General features: G+C 46.5%; 2 protein-coding genes across 20 annotated transcripts in view; one reads left to right on the top strand and one right to left on the bottom strand.

Moving 5' to 3' along the window:
* Positions 1–10607, bottom strand: part of Ppp2r2d (protein phosphatase 2 regulatory subunit Bdelta) — a 32281-nt gene extending 21674 nt beyond the window's left edge. Inside the window, exons 1-2 of one of the 3 annotated variants that reach the window (XM_038315001.1) lie at positions 10496–10607; positions 10320–10412 (exon numbers count right to left, since the gene is read on the bottom strand). In XM_038315001.1, the coding sequence (XP_038170929.1) occupies positions 10320–10412; positions 10496–10502 (100 nt within the window). In that variant the 5' untranslated portion in view covers positions 10503–10607. Of the gene's footprint in view, positions 1–3505; positions 3601–9989; positions 10051–10319; positions 10413–10495 lie in introns of those variants that run through there. The other 2 variants (XM_038315007.1, XM_038315016.1) reach the window with 2 other exon arrangements.
* Positions 10608–10631: 24 nt separating this feature from the next.
* Positions 10632–23087, top strand: LOC119803602 (MAPK-interacting and spindle-stabilizing protein-like). 17 transcript variants are annotated; one of them, XM_038315098.1, is made up of 6 exons: positions 10633–11051; positions 14303–14584; positions 16668–16835; positions 17510–17660; positions 18795–18825; positions 21903–23087. In XM_038315098.1, the coding sequence occupies exon 6, from the start codon at positions 21990–21992 to the stop codon at positions 22965–22967; it is 978 nt and encodes a 325-aa protein (XP_038171026.1). In that variant the 5' UTR covers positions 10633–11051; positions 14303–14584; positions 16668–16835; positions 17510–17660; positions 18795–18825; positions 21903–21989; the 3' UTR covers positions 22968–23087. The 17 variants fall into 17 exon arrangements, with proteins under 17 accessions (XP_038171041.1, XP_038171026.1, XP_038171034.1 ...); XM_038315068.1 differs by having other exon boundaries at positions 10635–10818; positions 14402–14584; positions 18764–18825; XM_038315062.1 differs by having other exon boundaries at positions 10635–10818; positions 14399–14584; positions 18764–18825.
* Positions 23088–24598: the final 1511 nt, after the last annotated feature.

The following is a 24598-nucleotide window of genomic DNA, read 5'->3' as shown; positions in this document are numbered from 1 at the left end:
CTCATAAACAATCATAAAATATAAAGAGATAAGTACAAAGGATGGCTGAGAATATCTACACTGTTAATTACAGGTGGTGACCTAGGAGGGATTCCAAGGACAGTGGGAGGACCCAAAGAGGCTTCATTTAGCCTTTTTGCAGCTCTACCATTTGGTTCTCTACAAATAACACTGTATTTTTGTGTTTTGGGACAAAAACAATAAAATCTAGCCAGACAAGAAGATGCGATTTCTTGAAACCTTCCTTGTTCTGGTCATTCCACTGTTAATAGCTTCCTCCATGGCAGTGGGACTTAAAGCTTGGTCTGTGAAACCTTTAGGAACCCTTGGAGGCCCCAAGGGTCAATGCTCTGTTGACAATTCCACAGATCTGTGATCTGCTGAACCACTGCTGCCCTGTGTGTGGATGAGTAGAGGCCACAGGTATCCAGCCCAGCACCATGCTGCAGTAGCACTCCTCAAGCTCTGCAGGACAGCCATGTGACCAAAGAAAAGGCAAAGAGCCAGTTTTCCTTAGGACTGTCCCCCATGAACACTGGAACTACTGACTTGACTTGCTCCCCACACTGTAGCCAGCCTTTCCTGTGTTTTCACAAAGCCTGTTTGCTGCTTCTTCATGCACAACTGTTTCCAGGAAAGGCACCTCATTGCCATCATTTCCACGGAATGCTATTTTCATTTGGAACCACTTACCAATGTTGGTTCAGACTTTGACATGTGGTAGATTTCTTAAAAATGAGAAGTGAGCCTTTTACTTCAGAGAAAAGTATGAATAAAATCTGTCGTAATAAAACCCAGGCTTTCAAAAATACATTAAACTTTGGAGAGCTTATATCTACTACTGCTGGTCCCAAGCCCCACTTCCACAAGAGCAAGAACTATGGAGCCTGACCTGACAAGGGTATAACAGCTCCCTGATGGCCAGGTGGCAGAGGCAGGAGGATCTCTGTGAGTTCAATGTTAGCCTGGTCTAGAGAGAGAGTTCCAGGACAGCAAGGGTTATACAAAGAAACCCTGTCTCAAAAACAAACAAACACAAACCAAACCAATCCCTGATGGTCCAGATCCCAAGAACAAAACCCAAATAAGGAGTAGAACACCTACCATTTCCTAGGAAGAGTAACCGCTTCTCCATCTGCTAACTACACTTTGAAGTCAAATTTTCTTCATGAACTTCAACAACCAACTGTGACAGACCCAACCTGGCAACAGATCTGAGGACCAGCTGTCTCTTAATAAGCATTTAAAGGAATTGCTAAGTGTACGACAATAAATAGCATTATTTTCATTAAACCTGTTTCATAAAATTTGTTTTTCATTAACAGTAAAAAAATTTTTTAAAAATTAAGCTGTTCTAGTTTCAGATATAGTAAATATTGACAGGTCTAATTCACACAGGCTTTTCTGGGTCTCCAGTAAGATGCCTGAGAATCAGGATTTATAGTGAAGTCAGCAAGGTAGACCTTTACCTGGGCAGCAGCAGGCCTGCTCATTTTGATGAGCTGCAACTACTCTCCTTCTTAAAAAGGTTTGAGGTCCCCAAATAAAGGTTTGTCCCCACATTGATGCACAATACCTTTCTATGTGTCCTGCCTTTCTGTACTCTGACTGGCATCAAGCTGAAGAGACAAGCCTAAACATGACATAGGACACTGTTAAACAAAGTCAGACCAAGTGAAAAGACAGTTCAGAGTGCAAAGCCTGAACTATTACCATTTGGTTCTTTGTGGAAACCTGCACAAATTCCCGAGTTTTTCATTTTCTCCCTAGAACTTGTGCTCCTTCACCCACAGCCATTCTCCAAAGGCCAGGGTGACCTTCATATAGTTACTGTGTTGTTAGGATTTTCAGATCATAATCACTCATAGCAAAACTCAAAGCCTTTGGCATGGGATTCAAGGGCTGTAGCATTATTGTTAGCTGGGCTGGCCTGCATCTTGAGGCATTTCTGCTTGCCAAAGGCCCAAGTCGGGTTCTCTTACTTCTCAGAAAGCCATGCTTCTTATACCTCTCCACAAAACTTTTTTTTTTTTTTTTTTTTTTTTTGTTTTGTTTTGTTTTTCGAGGCAGGGTTTCCCTGTAGTTTCTAGAGCCTGTCCTGGAACTAGCTCTTGTAGACCAGGCTGGCCTCGAACTCAGAGATCCGCCTGCCTCTGCCTCCCGAGTGCTGGGATTAAAGGCGTGCGCCACCACCGCCCGGCTCACAAAACTTTTTTTTAAAAAAAGATTTATTTATTTATTAATTATGTAGGCAGTGTTCTGGCGTGTATTCCTACACACCAGAAGAGGGCACCAAATATCAATATAGATCATTATGAGCCACCATGCGGTTGCTGGGAATTGAACTCAGGACCTCTGGAAGAGTAGTCTGTGCTCTTAACCTCTGAGCCCACCCCCCTTCTGGCCTTTTAAAGTTATTCATTCATTCATTCATTCATTCATTCATTCATTCATTCATTCATGTGTGAGTGCTCTGTCTGTATGTTCATCTGGATGCTGGAAGAGGGCTTTGCATCCCATTTTAAATGGCTGTGAGCCACCATGTGGGTGCTGGGAACTGAACTCAGTACCTCTTGAAGAGCAGCCAGTGCTCTTAACCACTAGGCATCTCTCCAGCCTTCCACAAAGCACTCTTTACCTCACATAATTTTCTTCTTCTCATGCCCTGATTTCCTCCCTTCCACCTCTACCTTCCTCTGTGCAGTGGTCACTCTTTCTGGTTCTCTACATGTCCTAGACCTAGCAAGGATGCAATGCCCTACTCACTGACTAAACTTCATTTCTGCACTTCCCAGGCCAACTATGGGCAGCCCTTCAGTGCACTGTGCTGACTACTTTAGCCCTATACCACTATTCCTTTCCCATGCCTCCCACAGCAGCACAGGGTCAGCTCCTTTATGGCAAACCCTAGGAACCAGCTGTGTGTCCCTGCTTGCCAAAGTTTTCTGATTTCTCAGGAATTTCATCGAATCTGTAATGGTCATGGGTAAAGTCCCCCCTTTTTTGGATGGGGAAACAGAAGTATTCTGCTAAGCTGACACAGAGCTAGTAAGAGGATGGAAACAGGGTTTGTACCCACATCTATGCACACTGCCTTTCCATGCATCCTGCTTTTCTGTACTGACCGGCATCAAGTTGAAGAGACAAGCCTAACACGACATCAAGTAAAAGGACAGACCACAGTCCACAGGCAGGTTTGAAGAATAGCTAGAGCAGGATCTACCAAGAAGGTGCACTGTGATGGAATAAGAAGGATCAGTGGGCTGTTGAGAACAGACAGGAAAAGAATCATCTTGAACAGGAAAAAGCAGGAGCGATGATGCAAGGATGGCAACATCACAGGGTAACAGTGAAGAAAAGTCAAGACGATAGGTCCAGAAGACAGGATTCAATAGACTGCAGAGGGGAAAAGGAATCCCTGCTTAAATACAGTTAAATCCAAATATTTCAAGTTGGTTATTTAACATCCAGATTAGTACTGTAACCAGTAACAAAAATACTGCACCTTTTCTGATCATAAATCTTTTGGTGTGGTTTCTAGACAATCAAGGCTCAGCAGGGCCTTCACAACTGGTAACTGCTGAACACACTCTGAATCCAGGGTCTCCCTTTAAAAAGAAATTTTCACATCAAGGACTAAAAACAGTGTTCATTTAATGGTAAACACAATCTTGGAAACTATACCTGATTATGTAACTGTGACCAGGCCAACTCTTTGATCATAGATCTAACTTTAAAGATTCAAGTGGCTGACCCAGTAAGGATGAAGAACTGCAGAGATCTTGGGGAGAGGAGGTGTTTGATTCCTTTTTCCCAGCTGAGTTCCACTGCAAACTTACTACTACTGGATCCCTCGGTTCACTGATGCTTTCCCTGACACACCTTCCTACAGGCAAAATGAAAACGCTGCAGCAGTGTGCAGAACTCAGAAAATAATTCAACTTCCCAAACACCTGTGCCACTGAAAAAGAAAGGGAAAAAGTAGACAGACCACGATAACCACCAATTTCCATTTTCTGCATGCAGAATCAATCCTAACACATAAAGACTGTGATTAAATATCTCATCCCTGATACCACATTCCCCACATTTAACTATCTATGAATTTTTTTTGTTTTTGTTTTGTTTTGAGACAGGGTTTCTCTGTGTAACTGCCCTAGCTGGCTTGGAACTCAGAGATCTGCCTGCCTCTGCCTCCTGAGTGCTGGGATTAACCAGCAGCGCACCACTGCAGGGCTGAGATATTTTACATTCAATGAAACATAGTTACTTTCTGACGTTAGCCCAATTTCCCTTCATTTGTTACATTCCAGGTTTCTTTCAAAACACCACATGATCCCTAAGGAGCCCCCCCCCCCCAGACCTTTACCTTAACTTAGGTTAAAAGCAAAACAAAAAACAACAACAAAAAAAGCTAACATTGAAGTTAAAGCAATACCTCATGGATTGATTAAGAAATGACAGGGCTGGTAAGATAGCTCAGTGGACAGGTACTTGCTATCAAAACTGATCAACCAAGTTTAATTCCTGGAACCCACATGAACCACTCCCCTAAATTGTCTTCTGACGTCTGCTCTCCAAATATAAAAGTTTAAAAGAAATAGGTTATCCAACCCCAAGTGGCCAGTCCTAAACACACCCATAAAAGCAACACTACTAAACAGACTCTATAGGTTGTATTTATTCTTCTTTATGTATGTGGGTGTGTCTGTAACAGTTATAAAGAAAGAGGCCAAGTATCTGAGAGGTAGAAGTAGAGGTGGAGGGGAGATATAGGAGGAATTGGAAGAGGCTGAGGAAGGTGTAGAAATGACATAAATGAAGAAAAATAAATTATTACAACAAAGTTATTAAACAAAGACAAAACATTTAAAATTTCAAGTTCTGAAATGAAGAAACTAGTTGTTATCCCACTGGTTGATCTTGTCATACGAAGATCAAAAACACCAAATTCAATGTAAGACTCTCCTCTCCTTCATCAGTTTCTTCTGAAAAAGCAACAAACACAAAAAAAGGAGAGGCCCTCAGTTCCCTGTGAGGTGACTGAAAACTTGTTTTAAAAGTAGTAGTCAGGCCGAGCGGTGGTGGCTCACGCCTTTAATCCCAGCACTCAGGAGGCAGAGGCAGGCGAATCTCTGAGTTTGAGGCCAGCCTGGTCTACAAGAGCTAGTTCCAGGACAGGCTCTAGAAACTACAGGGAAACCCTGCCTCGAAAAACCAAAAAAGTAATAGTCAGGAGCCAGGCAGTGGTGGTGCACGCCTTTAATCCCAGCACTTGGGAGGTAGAGGCAGGCGGATCTTTTTGAGTTCGAGGCCAGCCTGGTCTACAAAAGCTAGTTCCAGGACAGGCTCCAAAGCTACAAAAAAAACAAAAAAAAGTAGCCAGTCTTATAGGGCTCCAGCTACTACTTGTCTGTGAGGCTTACTTTTTGATGTTAAGCTTGAGAAAATGACAAGACAGTAGAACTTTTTACTACTGACCCTGTTTTATCTGATAAGCATCTCCCCACCCCTCCAAGACCCCTCAAGGTTTCTTGGTGTAGTCTTGACTAACCTGGAACTCATTCCCTAGACTAGGCTGGCCTTGAATTCAGAGATCTGTCTGCCTGTCTCACAGAGTGCTGGGATCTACGATGTGTGCACCACACCAGTGTAGATGGAGTGGCGGGGCTGTGTCCCGCCATCCGGCTAGCTTTACACCCGAAATAATTACACGGAAACTGTATTCATTTAAACACTGCCTGGCCTATTAGTACTAGCCTCTTATTGGCTAATTCTCATATCTTGCTTAACCCATATTTAGTAATCTGTGTAGCACCACGAGGGGTGGCTTACCAGGAGAGATCTTAACCTACGTCCATCTTGGAGAGGAGAAGCATGGCGACTGCCTATGGCGACTGCCCAAGGGTCTGCCTCACTGCCTTCTACCCAGCGCTCTGTTCTGTTTACTCCACCTACCTAATTTTCTGTCCTATTAAAGGGCCAAGGCAGTTTCTTTATTAACCAATGAAATTAACACATAGACACTCCTCCATCATACCAGGCTATAAGCATTCCTTTTTAAAGCATGAAGTTTTCCTGTTTTCAACTGCTAGTGGTACAATGTTTGCTAAATGGACAGTTAGATTCCACAAGGGGCTTCCCCAGGGCTAGCTAAAACTGGTTCCAGAACAGCAAGGCACACACAGGCTTTGGAAACAGGGAGCATAATTTCACACCCTCACTCTGTTCTGGTATGGCTATGGAGCTGAGCCTTGTCTGTGCATATGAAACTGGGAAGAGCAGCATTTCAGATGGGTAAAGGTAAAATTAACTGGCACAGGTAGTGCCTCTGCACAATTTCTGGCACACAAACCACTCATTAATGTTAGCTATCACTGCTTTTTGACGAGATCCTGTGCAAGGCCTAGGAAAGGGGAGCTGTCAGCCTTTAGTCTTGAGGACTCAGTATACCAAGTCCAAACACACAAAAGATTGTAATGTAATATTCACCAGCAGGAAGCAAGTTCAGGGATAGAGTAGGAGCTAGTTGTGAGTCACTGCACATCACAAAATCTGCCCAAATAACCAACCCTAAAGCAGTAACTAAAGCCTAGTACTTGTAAGTCCCCTGAGTTTGGCATTTTGATTCTTCCTTTCTAGTCTACTCTCCAACACGGGAAGAAAAGCCAATCACTATTGTCAGCCACGCTCCCATCTGGCCAACAGTAGGACAATTACTAATTTTCCTGCGTGCCCAGTTTGCTTTCATTTGCAGGTACATGAAACAGACCACACAATGAAACCATGACTTTGAGCAGAAATGGTGACCTGACTCACAGAAAAATCTATTTTTCTTTTTTTAGTATTTGTATTTATTTGTGTATTATTAGTACTCTGTCTGCACGTATGCCCGTGTGCCAGAACAGGGAATCAGATCCCATTATAGATGGTTGTGAGACACCATTATGTTTGCTGGGAACTAAACTTAGAACCTCTGAAAGAGTAGCCAGTGCTCTTAACCACTGAGCCATCTCTCTAGCCTGCTCTAATTCTTATACACATAAAAATAACCAAAGTGTATGCAGTTCAATATTGTATCAGAGGTTATTAGGTTAAAAACAGAACCAAAACAAAAAGAAACAAAAGCCTTTTTCATCTTGCTCTGCCTGTCTTCCCTATTTACACCCTGCCCTCTGTCCCTCATGCTCTCTGGGTACTGCCTGCCAGGTCAGAAGACCTCAGACTTAATCTCTAGGACACATCTGACTGTCTATGGCCAGGACCACAGAAAGACAAGTCAGGAGCAGGGCTACATGGAATTTTGCAGAGCTGAACAAAAAGCCTCACAGGCTACAAGTTTCAACAGATAAATCTGGCCATACCTTAGGTTCTCAAATCCAGGCATCAGCACATGAAATAAACCCCTTGAAATGCCACCTTCTAATTATCTCTCACTAACATTTCTTCTTCAAGCTTGAGTTTGGATAGGACTGGGGTAGTGATTCTTGTTGCTACAAGTCCTAGCTGCCAATACCTTTGCCTTTTTAAACCATCATCGATAAATCAAACAATACCACAGTTCTGTCTGATAAAAACAATGACATTATAAATGATGGACTAAGAAGTATGTGGGTTAAAACACAGAACATAAAATTAAAAAGAAATACAGCTAATTACCACAGTTTTATACACACATACAAAAGACGTGCCAACTAAAATTTTAGATGTACTCAAATTTTACTTAAAATAGGGGTTAAAAAATACAAAACAAAACAAAACAACAAAAAGTCAGGCAGAGGTGGTACTTGAACACAGCCTTTAATTTCGGGAGGTGGAGGCAGGCAGTTCTCTGGGCTCAAAGCCACTCAGGTCCACAGAGTTTCAAGATAGCCAGGGCTACAGAGAAACCCTTGTCTAGAAAACAAACAAACAAACAAACAAACAAACACACAAAACTTACAACACAAAAAAATCTAATCAGTTTAACAAAAGCAACAAAATATTTCTGCCAAGATTTCTATAGGAAAGAATGCCATTTTCTCCCTCACCTCCCCTCTCTCTCTCTCTCCTCTTTTTTTTTTTTTTTTTTTTTTTTTTTTCGAGACAGGGTTTCTCTGTAGCTTTGGAGCCTGTCCTGAAACTATCTCTTGTAGGCCAGGCTGGTCTCGAACTCACAGAGATCTGCCTGCCTCTGCCTCCCGAGTGCTGGGATTTAAAGGCGTGTTACTGCGGCCTGAAGAATGCCATTTTCTATAAATTTAAACTTTCTATAAAGTCAGTTTAAATTCACTTAACCTATCAATTAAAAAAAAAATAAAACCACACAGAAACCAGAAATTAAGGCTGACTCACCATTATTACCACAGTTACAATAAATCACAGGAGAAAGGCTGACCTATCGCCTACTTGGCACATGCAAAATGAAACACAGTAATATAGTTTATGCCAATACAGAAGAAACAAAATCAATAAACTACTTCACATAAAAGTCATCTGGCTTCAATCTCAAACCATGTACCTCTGCAACTTTCGGAGAGCAGTTATGGGTCAAGACAACTTGGTTTGGTCTTGTCCCCTGGGACCATAGGCCTCCAGAAGTTCTCAAGGGTCAAGAGTCAAGCGAGACAGGGTGAGGGAGGGAAACAAGAAGCAGGACAGGACACCCGAGGAGAGGCTGCTGGTGGCAAGGGAGGTGGGTGGGTGAACAGACTCCTTTTAAAACAAAGTGAAAGATCCACGTTTATTAGATGGCTGAACAAGTTGCGAGGACTGACATAAAACGTTAATGTTCAAGTCTCTAAGGTTCTATTCCACGACACTCAAGCTCTCTTAGTTCCCCACCTACTAATCCACAACAAAGATTCGTTAAAGGTGATTAGGGGAAAGATAAAGCAACCTAGTGCGTGCCTTCAATCCCAGCACTCAGGTAGCCCACACCTTTAATTTCTGGCAGAGGCAGGCAGATCTTGATGAGTTTGAGGACAGCCTGGTGTACAGACCAGGCTTCAGGACAGCCAGGGCTGTCGAGTGGAGAGAGAACTCAAGGCCAGCCTCAGTTACACAGGGAGTGTGAGGCTAATCTGGGCTACTTGAAACCCTGTCTCAAAAAAAAAAAAAAAAAAGTAAATTTGAAGGAGTAAGTGGGGAGGAGGAGATGGTATGACGGCTCAGGAGGTAAAGTCACCTGGGACTCACCTGGTTAAGAATCAACTCTTGACAAGTTGTCCTTTAACCTCGACCTGTGTAGGGTCACGTACACATCCACACTCAAACACACAATATAAACAAATAAAACCGTAGAGAAGAAAAGTGTGTGCTTGAAATCCCAGCACTTGGGCAGGATGGGGCAGGCAGGATTGCCTTGGAGTTCAAGGCCTCGGCTATAGCAACAAGAACTTTTTTCTCAACCAAACAAACTCAAACCAAACTAAAACAAAAATTTAGAAGGCAGTCTGGGGAAGCAGTGGAGGAAGAGAAAACACTGAGCAGTGGAACGCTACTACTTCAGAGCTTCAGGAGACCTCATGACCAAGTTAGTCCCTCTTGCTCAAGACCAGTGTCTATCTGGACCGAGACAGGATCGGGCAGCCTGGCACACCTAGGCCCACCGGGGAGAGCACCCGGAGCAGCCAGTGTCTCAGAGTCCAGGCTCACACCGAAGGGGCCCAGAGACCAATAACCCTGCATGGATCTCCTTTTTCCTGTACAAATGTCAAGGAGAACAGAGTCCATGGTCCCCTTTTATACTACATGGGCCCCTACATCAGTGTCTGAGACCTGATCCACCCCACAGGGCCTCAAGACTAAGGACCATTACCCGCCCCCCCTCCAATGGGCCTCATCTCATCCTATAGTACCAAATCCCAGCTCAATCTCAGTGTCTACACCCTGTCTCCCTACAGTTTCTGGGGGCCTGCAATCAAGACAGTTGTACACCCTAGACTCCAGAGACCTGTGGCCACAGCCTACCTTACCCCGCATGCCTTGATCTGTGTCTCCCGCCTTACCTCCTCGGATTCCCCACAGCCTTCCGAGGCTGGCCTCCACGGCCATCTGCCCACCGATCCCCGAGGCCGGCGTCCATGGCCATCTCCCCACAGCCTCCCGAGACTAGCGTCCAGTGCCGTCTCCCCCAACAGACCCGCGAGGCGGGCCTCCACTGCAGTCTCTCCCCACGCAGGCGTCCCCAGCCGGCTCCCCACGGCCGCCCCTCCCTCTCTTCAGCCGCTGGCCGGCCGAGGGTCTCCTAGGACAGCGCCGGCCAGGCGGGCAAAGGCCGCCGCATCCGGACCGGCGGCCGAGAGTGACCTTGCGCCCGGAGCTCGGTCGGACCTCACCTTCCGCCACGTCCTCGTCGACAGCGCCCTTCACTTGCGAGAAGCACCACTGGAAGTCGTTGCCGCCCGCCGGGCAGCCGCCTCCTCCGGCTCCTGCAACAGAGCGCGCCCGTCAGGCCGGCCCCGCCCCGTCCCACCACCGTCCGTCCACCCGCCCGCTCGCGCACGGCCCTCACCTGCCATGGCGCGGGCGGGACGCGCCCAGCCGAGCGCGGCCGACCGAGGCGCTCCGAGCGCTCAGCCCCGGCCGCCGCCGCCGCTGCCGCCGCCGCTCCCGCCGCCGCCGGGGAGGGAATTTTTTCCCTTTTCAAAATGGCGCCCAATGCCCGTCGCCCCGCTGGATGACGTCATCCCCCTCCGCCTCCTCCGACGGCCAGTGCCGCGGGGGCTGCCGGGGGCGCACCGTGCGCCGACTGCGTCTGCGCGAGCCATCTGGAGGCTGGAACCGCGTAGCCGCTGCGGGCCATGGAAAGAGTGTCTTGGAATAGTCAGCCGACAGGTACAGGCGGCTTTCTCGAATTGTGTTAAGGGCCAGGGCGCGACACCCCTGCGTCTTTAAGGGCTTCAGACTTGGCTTCTGCGGCCGGCTGGACTCGCTGCTCGTAGGCCTGGACCCTTCCCACTGCTGAACCAACGGGAACGCGGTACCTCCGTGAATCTGCCAATAGAGAGCGCTCGGCCGTGGGCAGGCGGGGCCTCTGAGTCTTCCAGCATCTGAAGCCCAGCACCTGAGTGCGTAATTTTGCCCATCTCCCACGCTCTCTTGCCCCAGGATCTTTCTTAGCTTTTGCGCACCGTTAGCATGAGAGTGCACCTTCAGAGGTTCCTTGATCTCGCAGTATAGCCCCATGGAGCCGCTGTCGTCTTTTGCTTTATTTGTGGGTGTGTTTTTCTAGCATACAGAAGGGTTATTCGCTGGTGGGCTTGACGTATTCGAAATCAATTTTCATAGATACTGTGAGGTTGGCAGTGGGCGTATTGCACCACTAGAGGGCAGTTGTTCCAAATCAGAGCATTCTCCACTTCCCAAATGCTGATCTGCCTTTTTAGCAGGCTCTTGCCTGTTCTCTCTGTCTTGCCTGGAATGCTGCTTGTGTAGAGTTGATTCGTCCGTCCTGGTGAAGCTTACTCCTCAGTGGAGAAGAGATAATACGAAAAACATGGGGACAGTCAGGTGGAGCACAGAGAAATACAGCAACGAAGGAGGGAAAGGATATAGCAACAGGAGAGCTGGTGTCTTAAGAGAGCAATTGGAGGAGACAAGAGGCAAGCCCTGCAAAGTCTTGGGCAGCTGCTAAAAGTGGGAACAGCCAGTGTACACGCAGGTCCACCGTGACCTTTTCTTCTTTCGTTCTTTGAATTTATCCTTATGCAATCTCAGTCTCCCGCCCTCCCTCCCTCCCTCCCCCCCCCCCCCCACACACATGCACGTTAGGGGTCTTGTTATGTAACCTGAGGCTGGCCTCCACCACACCTAGCTTCTGATATGTTTAAGGGGCAGCAAGAAACCGGAGAAAATGGCCGAGGAAGGCTAGTCATAGTAGTGAAGGCAAGGAGGTAGGGGCAGGGGGACAGAACAGGAAGCCATTTTCAGGAGGTGGATTCTGATGAAATGGCTGGCTCTGGCCGTGAGTTAGGGAGAGTCATGATGGAATATTGCCTACCGTCAGCAACACCTAGGGTTGCTTCTGAAAGAAACTGTCTGCGGTAAATAGGAGGATGAAATGAGCTGCAGGTGTCTGGGTACGTGAGACAGTTGGAGAAGAAAGAATAAGAGGGGAGACGTGGGCATTGAGGGTGTAGGAATAGTGGCAGGTGACACCCCGGAGCTTCAGGATTGTTAAGAGCACCTGTATAACCCTGGGAGGACATGCTGGGGAGGAGCTGACCCTGGGCAGCCAAAGGGAATGAGGAAGGAATTCCAAGCCTTGGAAGAAGACTTCTTGCGGATTTGGGGCCTAAGTTAAGTGTATTCGGACTCCATGTGGAGCATGGATATTTCAAGTAACACCAGGGTTGTGAAACATTCCATTCTGCCAAATTGTAGCTGCATGTTTAAAACATGCAAAAGTTAAAATGGCTCCCACTGTCAGATGTGTGTCCATGTGCCCTGGGCTGCATCTTTTGTTCTGTTTTTTTTTGTTTGTTTTTTATTTTTATTTATCTTTTTTTTGAGACAAGATTTCTCTCTTTAACAGCCCTGACTGTCCTGGAACTCACTCTGTAGTCCAGGCTGGCCTCGAACTCAGAGATCCACCTGCCTCTCCCTCCTCAGTGCTGGGATTAAAGGCGTGCACCACCACTGTCAGGCCTGGCCTGCATCTTTATGAAGAATGGTAGACAGAATGGGCAGACTTGTAAGTAGCTGCCCTCATAATTAGTGATGGGCAGTGTGAATTGTGAAATGAACTCTTGAGTATAAAGAAGAGGGAGGAGAAGGCTCAAGGGGAGGGCGAGTATCAGGAGGAGATAGCCATCACTACCACTCTTATTGCTACCAACCTGACATCACTGAAGTGCAGTAGGGAAGAGTGGGTGTCACTCAGTTTCTGCAGCTGGCACAAACAGCTTCTGCAAATTCTATCTGAAGAATCTGGAAAGTAGGCTCTTGCTGCTCTGTGCATCCCTCCCCAGCTCAAGCTCTATCTTGGATGCAGCACTGTGACAGTGAGCGGAGATGTAAATACTAGACAGACTCTAAAGATCACATCTCAGAACCTCAACTTCCTCCCCTCTTAAATGGACTGTCCTTACCCAGATCTCAGAGTCCCCTCTGCATAGCTGCACTGTGACCATTGGTGTAGTCACAGATCACTGGATGTTGAAGAGCAGATTTTAGTGCTGAACTGGCTCTTGTGGCTTGTTTTGAAGTATTGGGTCACAGTTTGACCTCTGTGTTGTTGCTGTGTATGGGGTTAGACTCCTTACAGTGACTTTGGATGGGTTTGACTTTGATTGTTTTATTTTCTTTTTTAAAAGGAAAATTAATTGAATTTTTTCTTTGTTTGAGACAGGGACTTACCATGTAGCCTAGGTTGTCCTGGAACTCTCTAGAAAAGGTTGGCCTCAAACTCAAGAGACTCCTCTGCCTTTGCCTCCCGAGTATTGGGTTTAAAGACTTGAACCACTATCTTAGTTAGGTTACTATTGCTGTGATGAAACAACATGACCAAAAGCAAGTTTGGGTGGGGGTTACTTGACTTAACTTCCACATTATAGCCCATCATTAAAGGAAGTCATGGCAGGGACTCAAACAGGTAGGAACTTGGAAACAAGAGCTGATGCAGAGGTCATAGAGGGGTGCTGCATATTGACTTGCTCATCATGGCTTGCTCAGCCTGCTTCCTTGTAGAACCCAGTTTCACCAGCCCAGAGGTGGCCCCACCCACAACGTGCTGGACCCTTCTTCATCAATCACTAATTAAGAAAATGTCCAACAGGCTTGCCTACAGCCAGATCTTATGAAGGCATTTTCTCAGTTGAGGCTCCCTCCTCTACCCTGTGTCTCAACATAAAAGGCCAAATTTAATTATTTTTTGTTTGTTTTTGTTTTTTGAGATAGGGTTTCTGTGTGTAACAGTCCTGACTGTCCTGAAACTGACTCTGTAGATCAGGCTGGCCTCGAACTCACAGAGATCCTCCTGCCTCTGCCTCCTGAGTGCTGGGATTAAAGGCTTGTACCACCAGCGCCCAGCCTCAAATATATATATTTTTTAAATTTATGTATGTCTGTGCTAAGGCCAGAAGAGGATGTTGGATCCTCTGGTGTTGGAGTTACAGGAAGTTATGATTTGCCTGATATGGGCGCTGGGAAGCAAATCAGGACCTATGGAAGAGCGGCCAGTGCTCTTAACCCCCAGCCGTCTCCAGCCCCATCATTGTCTACTGCTCGCTTTAATGTGGAGTAGGATGGTGCCTGCCTTCGTTCCCACCCCACTCTATCCCCACTTCCTTCTCTCGTCTCTGTTGTCCTCTTCTCTCAGCTGGTCCTGTCCTCATGAGACCTGTGGGTCATTCCTTAAAGACCTTAAGTTCCTGTGTCTCGCCCCTGCCTTCTCTTGGTCTGAATGTCTCCACAGCAGCTGTAAGTAATGAATGGAACAAATGCTTTGTCTGTTGAGTGAGACTGGTGCAGTTCTGTGCACAGGAGCTGAGTCCATCAGGAGCAGGCCGTCTGAGCTGTATCTGTCTTCTGTAAGGAGTGGGACAGGAAGGAGTCCATGGGAGCTCAGCAAAGAGTGGAGATATGGGCTTTAGCCAGAAAGGTAGGTGCTGAGGCTATGGGGGGAGGGCACAACGACACATCAGTGAGCTTGATGGGTGATAGGGGTTGAGGAAAGGATGAGAGGACAGAGGTGGTGCATGTGTCTAACTTTAGGCATGGAAAGTTCAGTGTCTGAAGTAGGAGTGGAGTAGGTGTCATTCAGATGAGACTGTCTCCCTTGGGGAACAGCATGGAGACATAAGGAACTGGCTCCACCCACACACGCACACTCAGGGGAACACCCTCCAAGAGGCTTCCGCTGCAGGAAATGGAACCTGGAGGAGGAAGTTCAGGCCCCTGCAGAACACCTGTCTTGTAGAGGATGAAGCACCCGGGCTGCTGCTACCTTGGTCTGAGTCCTTGTTCTGGGTAGTCAGGTAGCCAGAGCAGGTCAGCCAGGAGGATCATGGTTAGCAGGAGCCTCCAGTTTCTTAAAGGGTTCTGTTTCCAAGGCTTTTTGATAACCCTGATAATAGGAATTCAGTGGGAGAAGTAGTACTGTCAATACGGCTTAATCACGGCTGTAGAAACTTGGTTGACTCACACAGCTATATGCCTACATCAGCTTCAGTCTAAGCTACCATCCTGATTCAGACTTTGGGGCTCCTTGGGGCTGGTCGGGAACCTGGAGAAGAGAATGGGTGAGCATAGAGAAGCCTGGGGGCCAGGGAGAGGCAGGAGTCCTGGGACAATTATACTCTGCTGGGGTTGTTAACCCAGTTGCCAGTCTGCTTGCCTGGAATACCTGAGATTGCTTTTGGCCAGAATCCAGTGACACTTCTGGAATCTCTAGGTGTCACCCAAGGTATCAGAAGTGGGTACATTACCTAATGTGTACTCATTGGATTTTCAAGATGTTCGGGTATCTATACATGTATGTCATTGGCAAGTTAGAGGCCATTGAAGAGCTTGGAGTATGAATCAGGCGCTTACTGCTAACCTCTCCCCACACCCTAGCTTCCTACCTAGTAATGGAGACTCAGCACGAAGTTCCATAAGTCCTGGTGTCAGTAGAAAGCTCTTGCCTTACCTTTTACCTGCATTAACTCAGGAACTCCCAAGGCCATGGTGTTAACCTATGGCAGTGCATCAGCCCCCTCTGCTGCCCTCCATGGTGCTGTTCCTGCCATATCTGAAGGGGAAGCAGAGTGCTGAGATCTCCTGTCCTTGCTGACATAGGGTACAGCTTGGTTTGTTCACCCTAAGTTGATACACGGGTATTCAGGTTCATCTCTGTTCATATTTTGGAGCAACAGAGCAGACCCTGAATTAGGAGCAGAGCTCACACTTCATCGAATCCATGCACAGCAGGTGTCTGGGAGGCTGGCCTAGAGGCTTGGGAAAACTTTTCCTCTCTAAATTTGATAGATACCTGGGTTTTTGTTTTTTTTTTTTTTTTTTTTTTTTTTTTTTCCCACTGACAGCTATTTGATGCATTTTTTTTTTTCGAGACAGGGTTTTTCTGTAGCTTTGGAGCCTGTCCTGGAACTAGCTCTTGTAGACCAGGCTGGCCTCAAACTCACAGAGATCCATCTGCCTCTGCCTCCCAAGTGCTGGGATTAAAGGCATGCACCACCAACGCCTGGTATGATGCATTTTTTTTTTAAAAATTTGAATTCCGTATTTTAAAGCGAGAGGAAAACACTTGCTCATTTTAAGTGCTTTTCTGAAAAAACATTTCACAGACGGGGATAACTTAATTTCAAAAATAAAAATACAGCTTCCCAATATTCTGCAATATGGCTTTGTTCTCTGAATTATAAGATCAAGGCAGCTTGAGCGCAGTGCAGACCTGGCATGGCAGCTGAAGGCACAGACCCAGCTCAGCAACTTGCCATTTTTCTTCACTGGGAACCTATTTGAACTTAAATTATGCACAATAAATGTCAAATCTTCCCCCATTTATCTTAGTAACTTAGGAATCCTGTATATTGGGAAAAGCTCTTTGTACATCAGAGCTCCTTAACAATGTGCGTTGTCTCATCTTCTCGTGGGAGGAAATGTCAGTTTGATTGATGTGATCTGGGGAGTGAGGGCTGCTCTGAGGAGAGCCCCAGTGCACAGGCTTCTCTCTTCTGCCTCAGCTCTGATTGCTTGCTCTGTGGAAAGCCCTTTTAGGGCACCCTCTTCATATAAGCACCTGCCATCTACCCCATGAGTCACCTTGAGAAACATGCCACCATCAGGAACAGAACCCACACCAAGCCTAGTGACTCAGAGTCTCCCACCCATCCAGAACAAGGAAGAGACAGGTATGCAAGAATGTGTTCTTTGAAACTTAACCCCACGGTGGCCTCATGCCCTTTCCTCTGAGCTTTTAGCACTAACACAGTGGATGTCCAGGAGACTTGGTCTTGTGAACTTGACAGAAGCTCCTGGGACTTATCCTAATCTGAGTGTCCAGCTGAAGCAGCAATCCCCACTACCACACTCCCATGCAAGAACTAGGTGAATAGAGAGGGTGTCACCCTCGTGGGCAAGGCCAGGATCCCAACAAAGTCGGGAATTGAAGCTTCTGTTCCACCAAACTCACCCTTCTTCCCCCTCTTGTTACTGGTGGGCCAGTCTGACCTTGGACTCTGTAGTCCTGGATGCTGTTGAACTCCCAACCCTTCCTGCCTCTGTCTTCTCAATGCTGGGATTGCAGGTGTGTACCACCACACAGGTATATGCTAACACACAAGTGTGTGCCACCAGTGCCTCTCTAGTGTCTCTGAACTAGCTTCTCCATCATCAGTAGTTAGGAGTAACAGGTCTAGCCTAGCAGAAGGAGGTAGAAGGGCACCAGAAAGTAAACTAAAATTCTACGTAAACCTCATTTTGTGGCCTCAGTGAGAGATATTTTGTTATTGAGCTTCAGAGAGGTGGGAATCATTTATGGGTCCCCAGTCCATGTATGTTTGTATATATGTATGTATCTCCATAGAAGTACCAGATGCCTGATCCAGCCCTTGGAGGAGCTTCCCTAAGCACAAAGCTGGCAGCTGGTGCTTTCCTCATCAGGGAACTTCTGCCCTCTGCTGGTCGAGACAGGGGAAACAGCTCAGTGCCACCTTGAAATCCTGGAAGAGACCAAGGTAATGGATGGGTGGAGATGATTGGAATTCTGTTTTCACAAAAAACATCCTAGGAACAGAAATTCCTCAAGATCAGAAACTGAGCCCTACCCCTGTGAGCTAGCAGAATCTTTACACACTAGCAAACCCACTGTAAGATCCTGGACAGAAACCTTTCATCGGCCTTTGGGGGGAGGGCAGTGAGGTCATTAGGAGTGATTAGATGGGGGAGTGGGAGGAAGGAAAAGGAGAGAAAAGTGGGTGGAAGGAGGGCAGATGTGTGTGTCATCCTTGACAGGACCTGGCCCTCACAAAGCAGACCGTGTCTCTGCCCTTTGGGGTTCCAGAGAAAATGCTACGACTGCCTCTGAGGCATGGCTGATTGTTCTATGTCTGGTTCAAGGATGAGACTTTTGGGTTTAGGTCTTCACAAGGAGACCCAGCTGTCCTTGAGCCAGGCATCTTGTTTGTGACTGGTTTTGATTAGCGTGACCCATGTCCTTGGAAAACCATGCCCCTTGTACTCCTTGTGGTTTATTACTATTTTGATGTGAAAATCAAGTCTCAACTTAGAGGGGAAGGCATAGCGTCCCCTGTACCGCTGAAGCAGGAAACTTAGGTTGGCTAAGCCTCTTGGTCCAAGCACATGGCTGTTCTGCTCTCAGGTCTGAGCTGAGAAGAAGAATCCAAGCCCACTGGTTCTCTGGGGAGACAGAGCCTATCTGGCAGCTTCTGCCCTAGCTTCTCTCTGAGCTAGAATGTCTGACTGACCCTTCTTTAGTGATCCCTGTCAACCATCTGCAAGAGTCACTGTAAGAACCCAGCATCAAGCTGGGAAGTGGTGGCACACACCTTTCCTCTCAGCAGAGGTAGGCAGATCTCTGAGTTCGAGGCCAGCCTGGTCTACAGAGTGAGTTCCAGGACAGCCAAGGTTATACTGGGAAACCAAAACAATAGCAACAACACAACCCCAGCATCTGTCCGATACTACTGTTAGTGAAACTTCCCATGAATCCTCGTGAAATGTGAGAGCACCTCTAAACCTTACCTAGACGCTGAAGCCAGCCAGGGAGCCTTAGGCCCCATTATGCCTCCTTGTGATCTGATATGCCATTTCTCCATAGGCTAACCCTTTTCCCGTGCTGACTATTGAAGCTGATGTATCAATGCTTCCATTCCCTGAACTGTGAGTGCAACCTCATTGGCACATGAGGTTTTGGATATAATCAAGCTGAGAGATTTTTAAAAAATATTTATTTATGCATATGGGTATTTTGTTTGCATTATGTCTATGTATGACATCTGTCTAGTTCTTGGAGAGGCTGCTCTGGAAGAGCAGCCAGGGTTCAGTTAACTGCTGAGCTATCTCTCCAGTCCAAGTTGATGGTCTTGAGATGATGACCTGGTTATCTGTGACCCTGGGTACCCTGGGAAGTGATCTTATTGTAGAGGCAAAGGGAGGAAAACAGCGGAGCAGGTGAGATGGAGACTCCCGGTGCCTCCACAGTGATGTAGTCTAGTTGTCTCTGTGGCTAGAAGGCCGAAGGAAGGACCTTAGAACCTCCTGGAAGAAGCCTAGCCAAGCCCACAGTGAAGCTGCTTGTGAACGTCTGATATCCTGAGCTGAGGGAGAGCATACTTCTGTTGATGAAAGTCATGAAAGTCATGGGCAATTTGTTAGAGTAGCTGAATAAGCCAGTATACCAACCACCCTTCTTTCTCTGGGCTCCTTGTGGTTTTTGACACTAACTCTTTACCAGGGATATTATTTTATTTAATTTTTGAGATTATAATTGCAACTCTTCTCTCTCAAACCCTCCCATGTACCCTTTCCCACTCTCCCTCAAGTTTATGACCTCCTTTTAAACTATTTGCTATTGTATGTATGTATGTGTATAGATATATATTCCTAATATAATGTTACCTGCATATATGTTTTCAGGGCCGACCGTTTGGCACTAGACAACCAGTTAGGGTGCCTTCCCTAGGGAAGACAACCTCTCCCATTGCCAGCTTTCCTCAGCTGCCTCTAGTTCTTTGTGTAGGGTTGGGGCTTTGTGGGTTTTTGCCTGTCCACTTTGGCATGTCCATTGGTGCTGTCCTTGTTCAGCTCATGTTTGGGAAGTCATGTTGGTGAAACACTATGGATGTGTCTTCTGATATTGTCAGAAGACACTCTTACAGCCAGCTAACTTCCTGATCATCTGGTTCTTACAGTCTTTCTGCCCCTCTTCTGATATTGTCAGAAGACACTCTTACAGCCAGCTAACTTCCTGATCATCTGGTTCTCACAGTCTTTCTGCCCCTCTTCTGATATTGTCAGAAGACACACTCTTACAGCCAGCTAACTTCCTGATCATCTGGTTCTTACAGTCTTTCTGCCCCTCTTCTACAGTGTTCTCTGAGCCTTAGGTGCAGGAGTGTTTTGTACATGCATTCACTGGGACTGGGCTCTACAACTGCATTTTGATTGGTTGTGCTTTTCTGTAGTGGACTCTGTCTGTTGCAAACAGAAGTTTCCTTGATGATGGTTGAAGACTACACTTATCTTTGGATCTAAAAGCAGACAAATGTTTAGATTATTGTTAGGGATTATAGTGGTTTAGTAAATTTGTGGTTGTAGATTCTCCTCCAATATCTATTACTTCACAGGTACTTGTGTAGTTGTCTAGGTCTCCAGTACCAGGCCTCATTTCTTTCTCTTTGAATGAGTCCAGTTAGAGAGCTACTGGTTACTGCCAAGGTTTGTGCACCACTATTGTACCCATAGGGTTATTGTGACGTGCTGGTCATGGATGTGGTTCATAAGTGTCACAGCTGGGTAGGACTGTTGGTTAACTCCCTCCTTTGGAAGCTTGCACAGTGTCTTCTTGTATCATGAAAGCTAGCCCTCAACGAGGGGGCTTTTAGTTAGCTCAGGGATCTCTGGGCCTAGTTTCTGAACAGCTGTCTTCAGTGCATAGTATCTTTAGCAATAGGGGCTTACCTTCCCCTCCTGGGGAGTAGTGATAATCAAGGACAACGGCAATACACTGTATGTTTTGTCTCTTGGGCAGCCTGACCATTTCTTTCCATCTTTGACAGGTTTTCACATAGTAGAAGCTTTACATTTTAGAGAACTCCAGCTTAATTTTTCTTCCACAATTGTGGTTTTGGTATTATGTCTAAAAAACTCATTGCCAAACCTGAGGTCACAAAGGTCTTGTCTATGTTTTTTTTTTTCTTTTTAAATATTCTGTGTTTATTATGCCTGGCCTTTAGGTCTGTAATCCGCTTGATCTACTTTTGTGAGAGGAGTCCGTATTTGGCTGAGTTACTTGTTTTTGGTCTGTGGACATCTGGGGATTTCAGCACTTTTTGTGAAATAGGCTTTCTTTGTACCATTGCTATGTCTCAGCTCCTTTGTCAAAGGATCTTGTGTGAGTCTAATTCTGGACTAGCTATTCCATCCCATTGTTTTTATTTATTTAGTATAATGCTGTCTTAGCTTTTGTCACTATATAGACTTATTTGAAGTTAGGTAGTGTCGATCCTCTGACTTTGCTCTGTTTTTATGATTCTGGGATTCTGATGTTAACCCTTTTGGTGCTTACGCACTCTTGTAGGACTGGTACACAGGAAGGCGTGGGATTTTGTGTGGTGACTCTTTCGTGCAGCCTGGCTGTGATCACTTATATCTTCCAGGAGGTGTTTCTGTTGTCCATTCGTTGCAATTTTCCACACAGACAGCCGAATAATTGGAATAGAGACTTTGTTTCCTTTGTTCATCTCCCTACATTTTCTTTCCCTTCTGTATTCTTTTAGCTCCTATTAGTTGGGACTTGTGTGATGCCAAGTAGGAGTGGTGACATTGGCTCCCAGTCTTGTACTTCCTGATTGCAAGTGGAAACAATTTACTTTCTTACCAGTCAGGAAGAAGCCAACTTTAGTTTTTTTGTAAATGTTCTTCTTTCTTAATTTGGGGATTTCCACTCTACTAGAATTTTACTAGGTTACTTCTTTAAAATCAGTTTACAAGACTATTTTCCAGAATCAACAGTGGAGACATTTCTAGAACCATCTCTCTCCATACTACTGCTCTGTAGATGTTGTTCTTACCCCCAATTCCCTACAGATTGGCCCCTCTTTTCTCTGTCCCAGCCATCCAGTCTCTACCACTTGAGCCTTTCCCAGGCCTTTTCTTCATTTTGGAAAAGTAGCCAGACAACTAAAAGTTCAAAATGGGATCTAAACCAACCAGTTCTTTTGTTCTCTTTTGTTTAGGACAAAGTTTCCTTTATGAAGCAGATTTAAGCGTCAGCTTCCTCAGGTCGTTTCTCCATTGCCTGTCTCTTCGGATTCATCACCACTATGCGTCATGCTTCAGGTTTAGGTCCTGCTGGGAAAATGTCAGATGAATTTTTGTTGGCATATGTGAGCAACATAAAAGCTGGCCCGGCTCCTCAAGGCTGGCTAGGCTCCGGTCCGCGGAGTAACCTGAGTGCTCCACCAGCTGTGCTGTCTGGACTCCCACTAAGTGCAGCACCCTCTGCCTTGCCTTTTCGGCCAGCACCAACAGGACTGTATCCCTCCATTCCTCCAACTGGGCCACCACCAGGAACCCCGGCATCCTTTTTTCCCCCTGGACCATCATGTCCCCAGCCTAGTGGTCCTTATCCAGCCCCTGCTGTACGGGGCCCTGGTCCCACAGGGCCGTATGCTACACCAAATATGCCCTTTCCAGAGCTACCTAAGCCATATGGTGTACCCACAGATCCAGCTGCAGCTGGTTCTTTAGGTCCGCGAGGATCTGTGTCTTCTGGACTTTGGGCATCAGGAATGGGAGGGCAGCATCCCACAGCTCTTCCTCCAGTGTCAGGAGCACTGCCTGTTCCATGGGGTACTGTGCCACCGGAAGCCTGGGGACCACCAGCACCATATACTGCCCCTGCAGGATCGTACCCCACACCAGGACCCCGTTCTACTCCAAATAATCCATACCAAGTACCTCCAGGACCTTCTGATACTCCGCCAGTGCCTGGTGGCCCCGGTAAAACGAGTGAAGTGCCAGGTGGCCCTTCCCGTCCTGAGGCATCTAACCAGGAGAGCACCCCAGAGACCACTGGACAAACGAAGCAACCGAAGGTAGATGACAAACTCATCAAGAGGAGGCGTCCTAAGAAGAAGAGTAAGCCAGTAACTTGGGGAGACATCAAGACTTTAACTCATGAAGCTGAGACCTTGGGGAAACAACAAGGGCACAATACTACTGACCCAAAAATGATGCTGTTATGTTTAATGACTATATTACATGTTAATTCTCAGCGTAGCAATGCAGAATCAAAGTGATTTTTGTCAGTGGGGATAAAAGGCACACCTGTAATACCTGTAATAAACAGTATGATGTTGTTTTGCCAAAACAAAAAGACCAAAACAAACAAACAAAAAAAACCCACTACCACCAGTCAACTTTTTTTGTTCTGGACTTTGTCCATCTTTGTGGGCTTGGTTGTTAGTGGGGTACCTTCAAGGGACAGCTAAGCACTCAGGTTTCACCAGTATGTCAGCCAGCATCAAGTTCTGGCCTGCTCTATTGTAGAGGACACAGAAGCAGCAACAGCTGAGGGCTTCCCAGTAGCCCTTGTTCTCCATTAGGATCTGTCCCTATTCTTCCAGGTCAGTGACCAGTGATCTGGGCCACAGCACTTCCGGGGTTCCTGGTGAAGACCCGGCCTAAGCCAGGAAGAAGCTGTCCCTGAAGCTCGGCACCTGCCTCTTCTGGGGACTGTGTGTGGGGTCACCCTCTCTGAGACCCCTTACCCTGGACCTTCCAGTTAGGCACTCCTCCACCTTCACCAAGTTTCCTTGGTTGGGGTGTCAGGGTCGCCTCAGAGAGGCTCCCCTTTTCAGATGCCACATGCACTTTCTGGGTGACATGTGCTGCTGCACGTGACCTTGTTAGAAGGAAAATACAGACCGTGGCAGGAAACATAGAGATGGTGAAAGAGACTCACCACAGGGTGGCGCTCTTGTATCTCATTTTAAGGGGATTTTTTCCAAGGTAACTTTTTTTTTAAACTAATTTATCTGCAAGATGAACAGGAGGCCTGAAGTGAGATGCAGTGCTGCTGTGCCTTCGGGCTTGCCTTCGTGTTCCTCCTTAGCATCTGTTGTTTCAGGCGTGAGTCATTGGCTGTCCCCTGCAAGAAGAAAAGGAACAAGATGCTCACTGTTTATTGGATTTGTTGGATTCTGAAACTTTCTGATGAGCTGGGGAAAGGGCACACAGTTCTGCACTGGGAACTGAACTTGGGATCCTGAGCACTGAGCTACATGTCCCCACTGATGTGACCTCTAAAGAAACACTAAAATATTCCATCTGGGTTTCATTTGTTAAGAGGAACCTGGTTTCCTCTAGAGTTCTTAGATAGACAGAAATGTGCCATTAGCGAGTTTTCCAAAAGGCTCTGTAACAAAAGGTTTAGAAGTTTTCTTTTGCCTTGACACTAGAGAAACTGTCAAAGAGGAAAGAAGTTGTGGGCCACTCACAGTGCCCTCAAACTCCAGCTCCAGGGGACCTAATGCCTCTGACTTCCACGGACATCTGGACTCATGTGTATATTCACACACAGAGACTTGCACATACACACATGGGTATAAATAATAAACATTAAAAAAGACCTGTGGGCTAGGCTCTAGCTCAGTTAGTAATATGCTTGTTTGGCATGCATGAGGCCCTTTGATCTGCACATCACATAAACGGGGCATGACGTTGCACATCTGTAATCCCAGCACTCAGGTGGAAGCAGGAGGATCAGGAACTCAAAACTACCCTCGTTGCATAGTTACTTTGAGGCCCTTGGGTTACACCAGACTGTCTCAAACAAAGCAGATTTACTAAATTGCAGGTGAAATTGATAGGGTTATAGTTCTCAAGGCCTCACCTGTGCAGAGTTGCAGGTGCAGGATTGGAGCCTTCA

This window comes from Arvicola amphibius, chromosome 1 (assembly GCF_903992535.2).
Source record: "Arvicola amphibius chromosome 1, mArvAmp1.2, whole genome shotgun sequence".
NCBI lineage: Eukaryota > Metazoa > Chordata > Mammalia > Rodentia > Cricetidae > Arvicola > Arvicola amphibius.
Note: the sequence above shows the minus strand (reverse complement) of the source record. Positions and strands in the feature narration are given on the sequence as shown.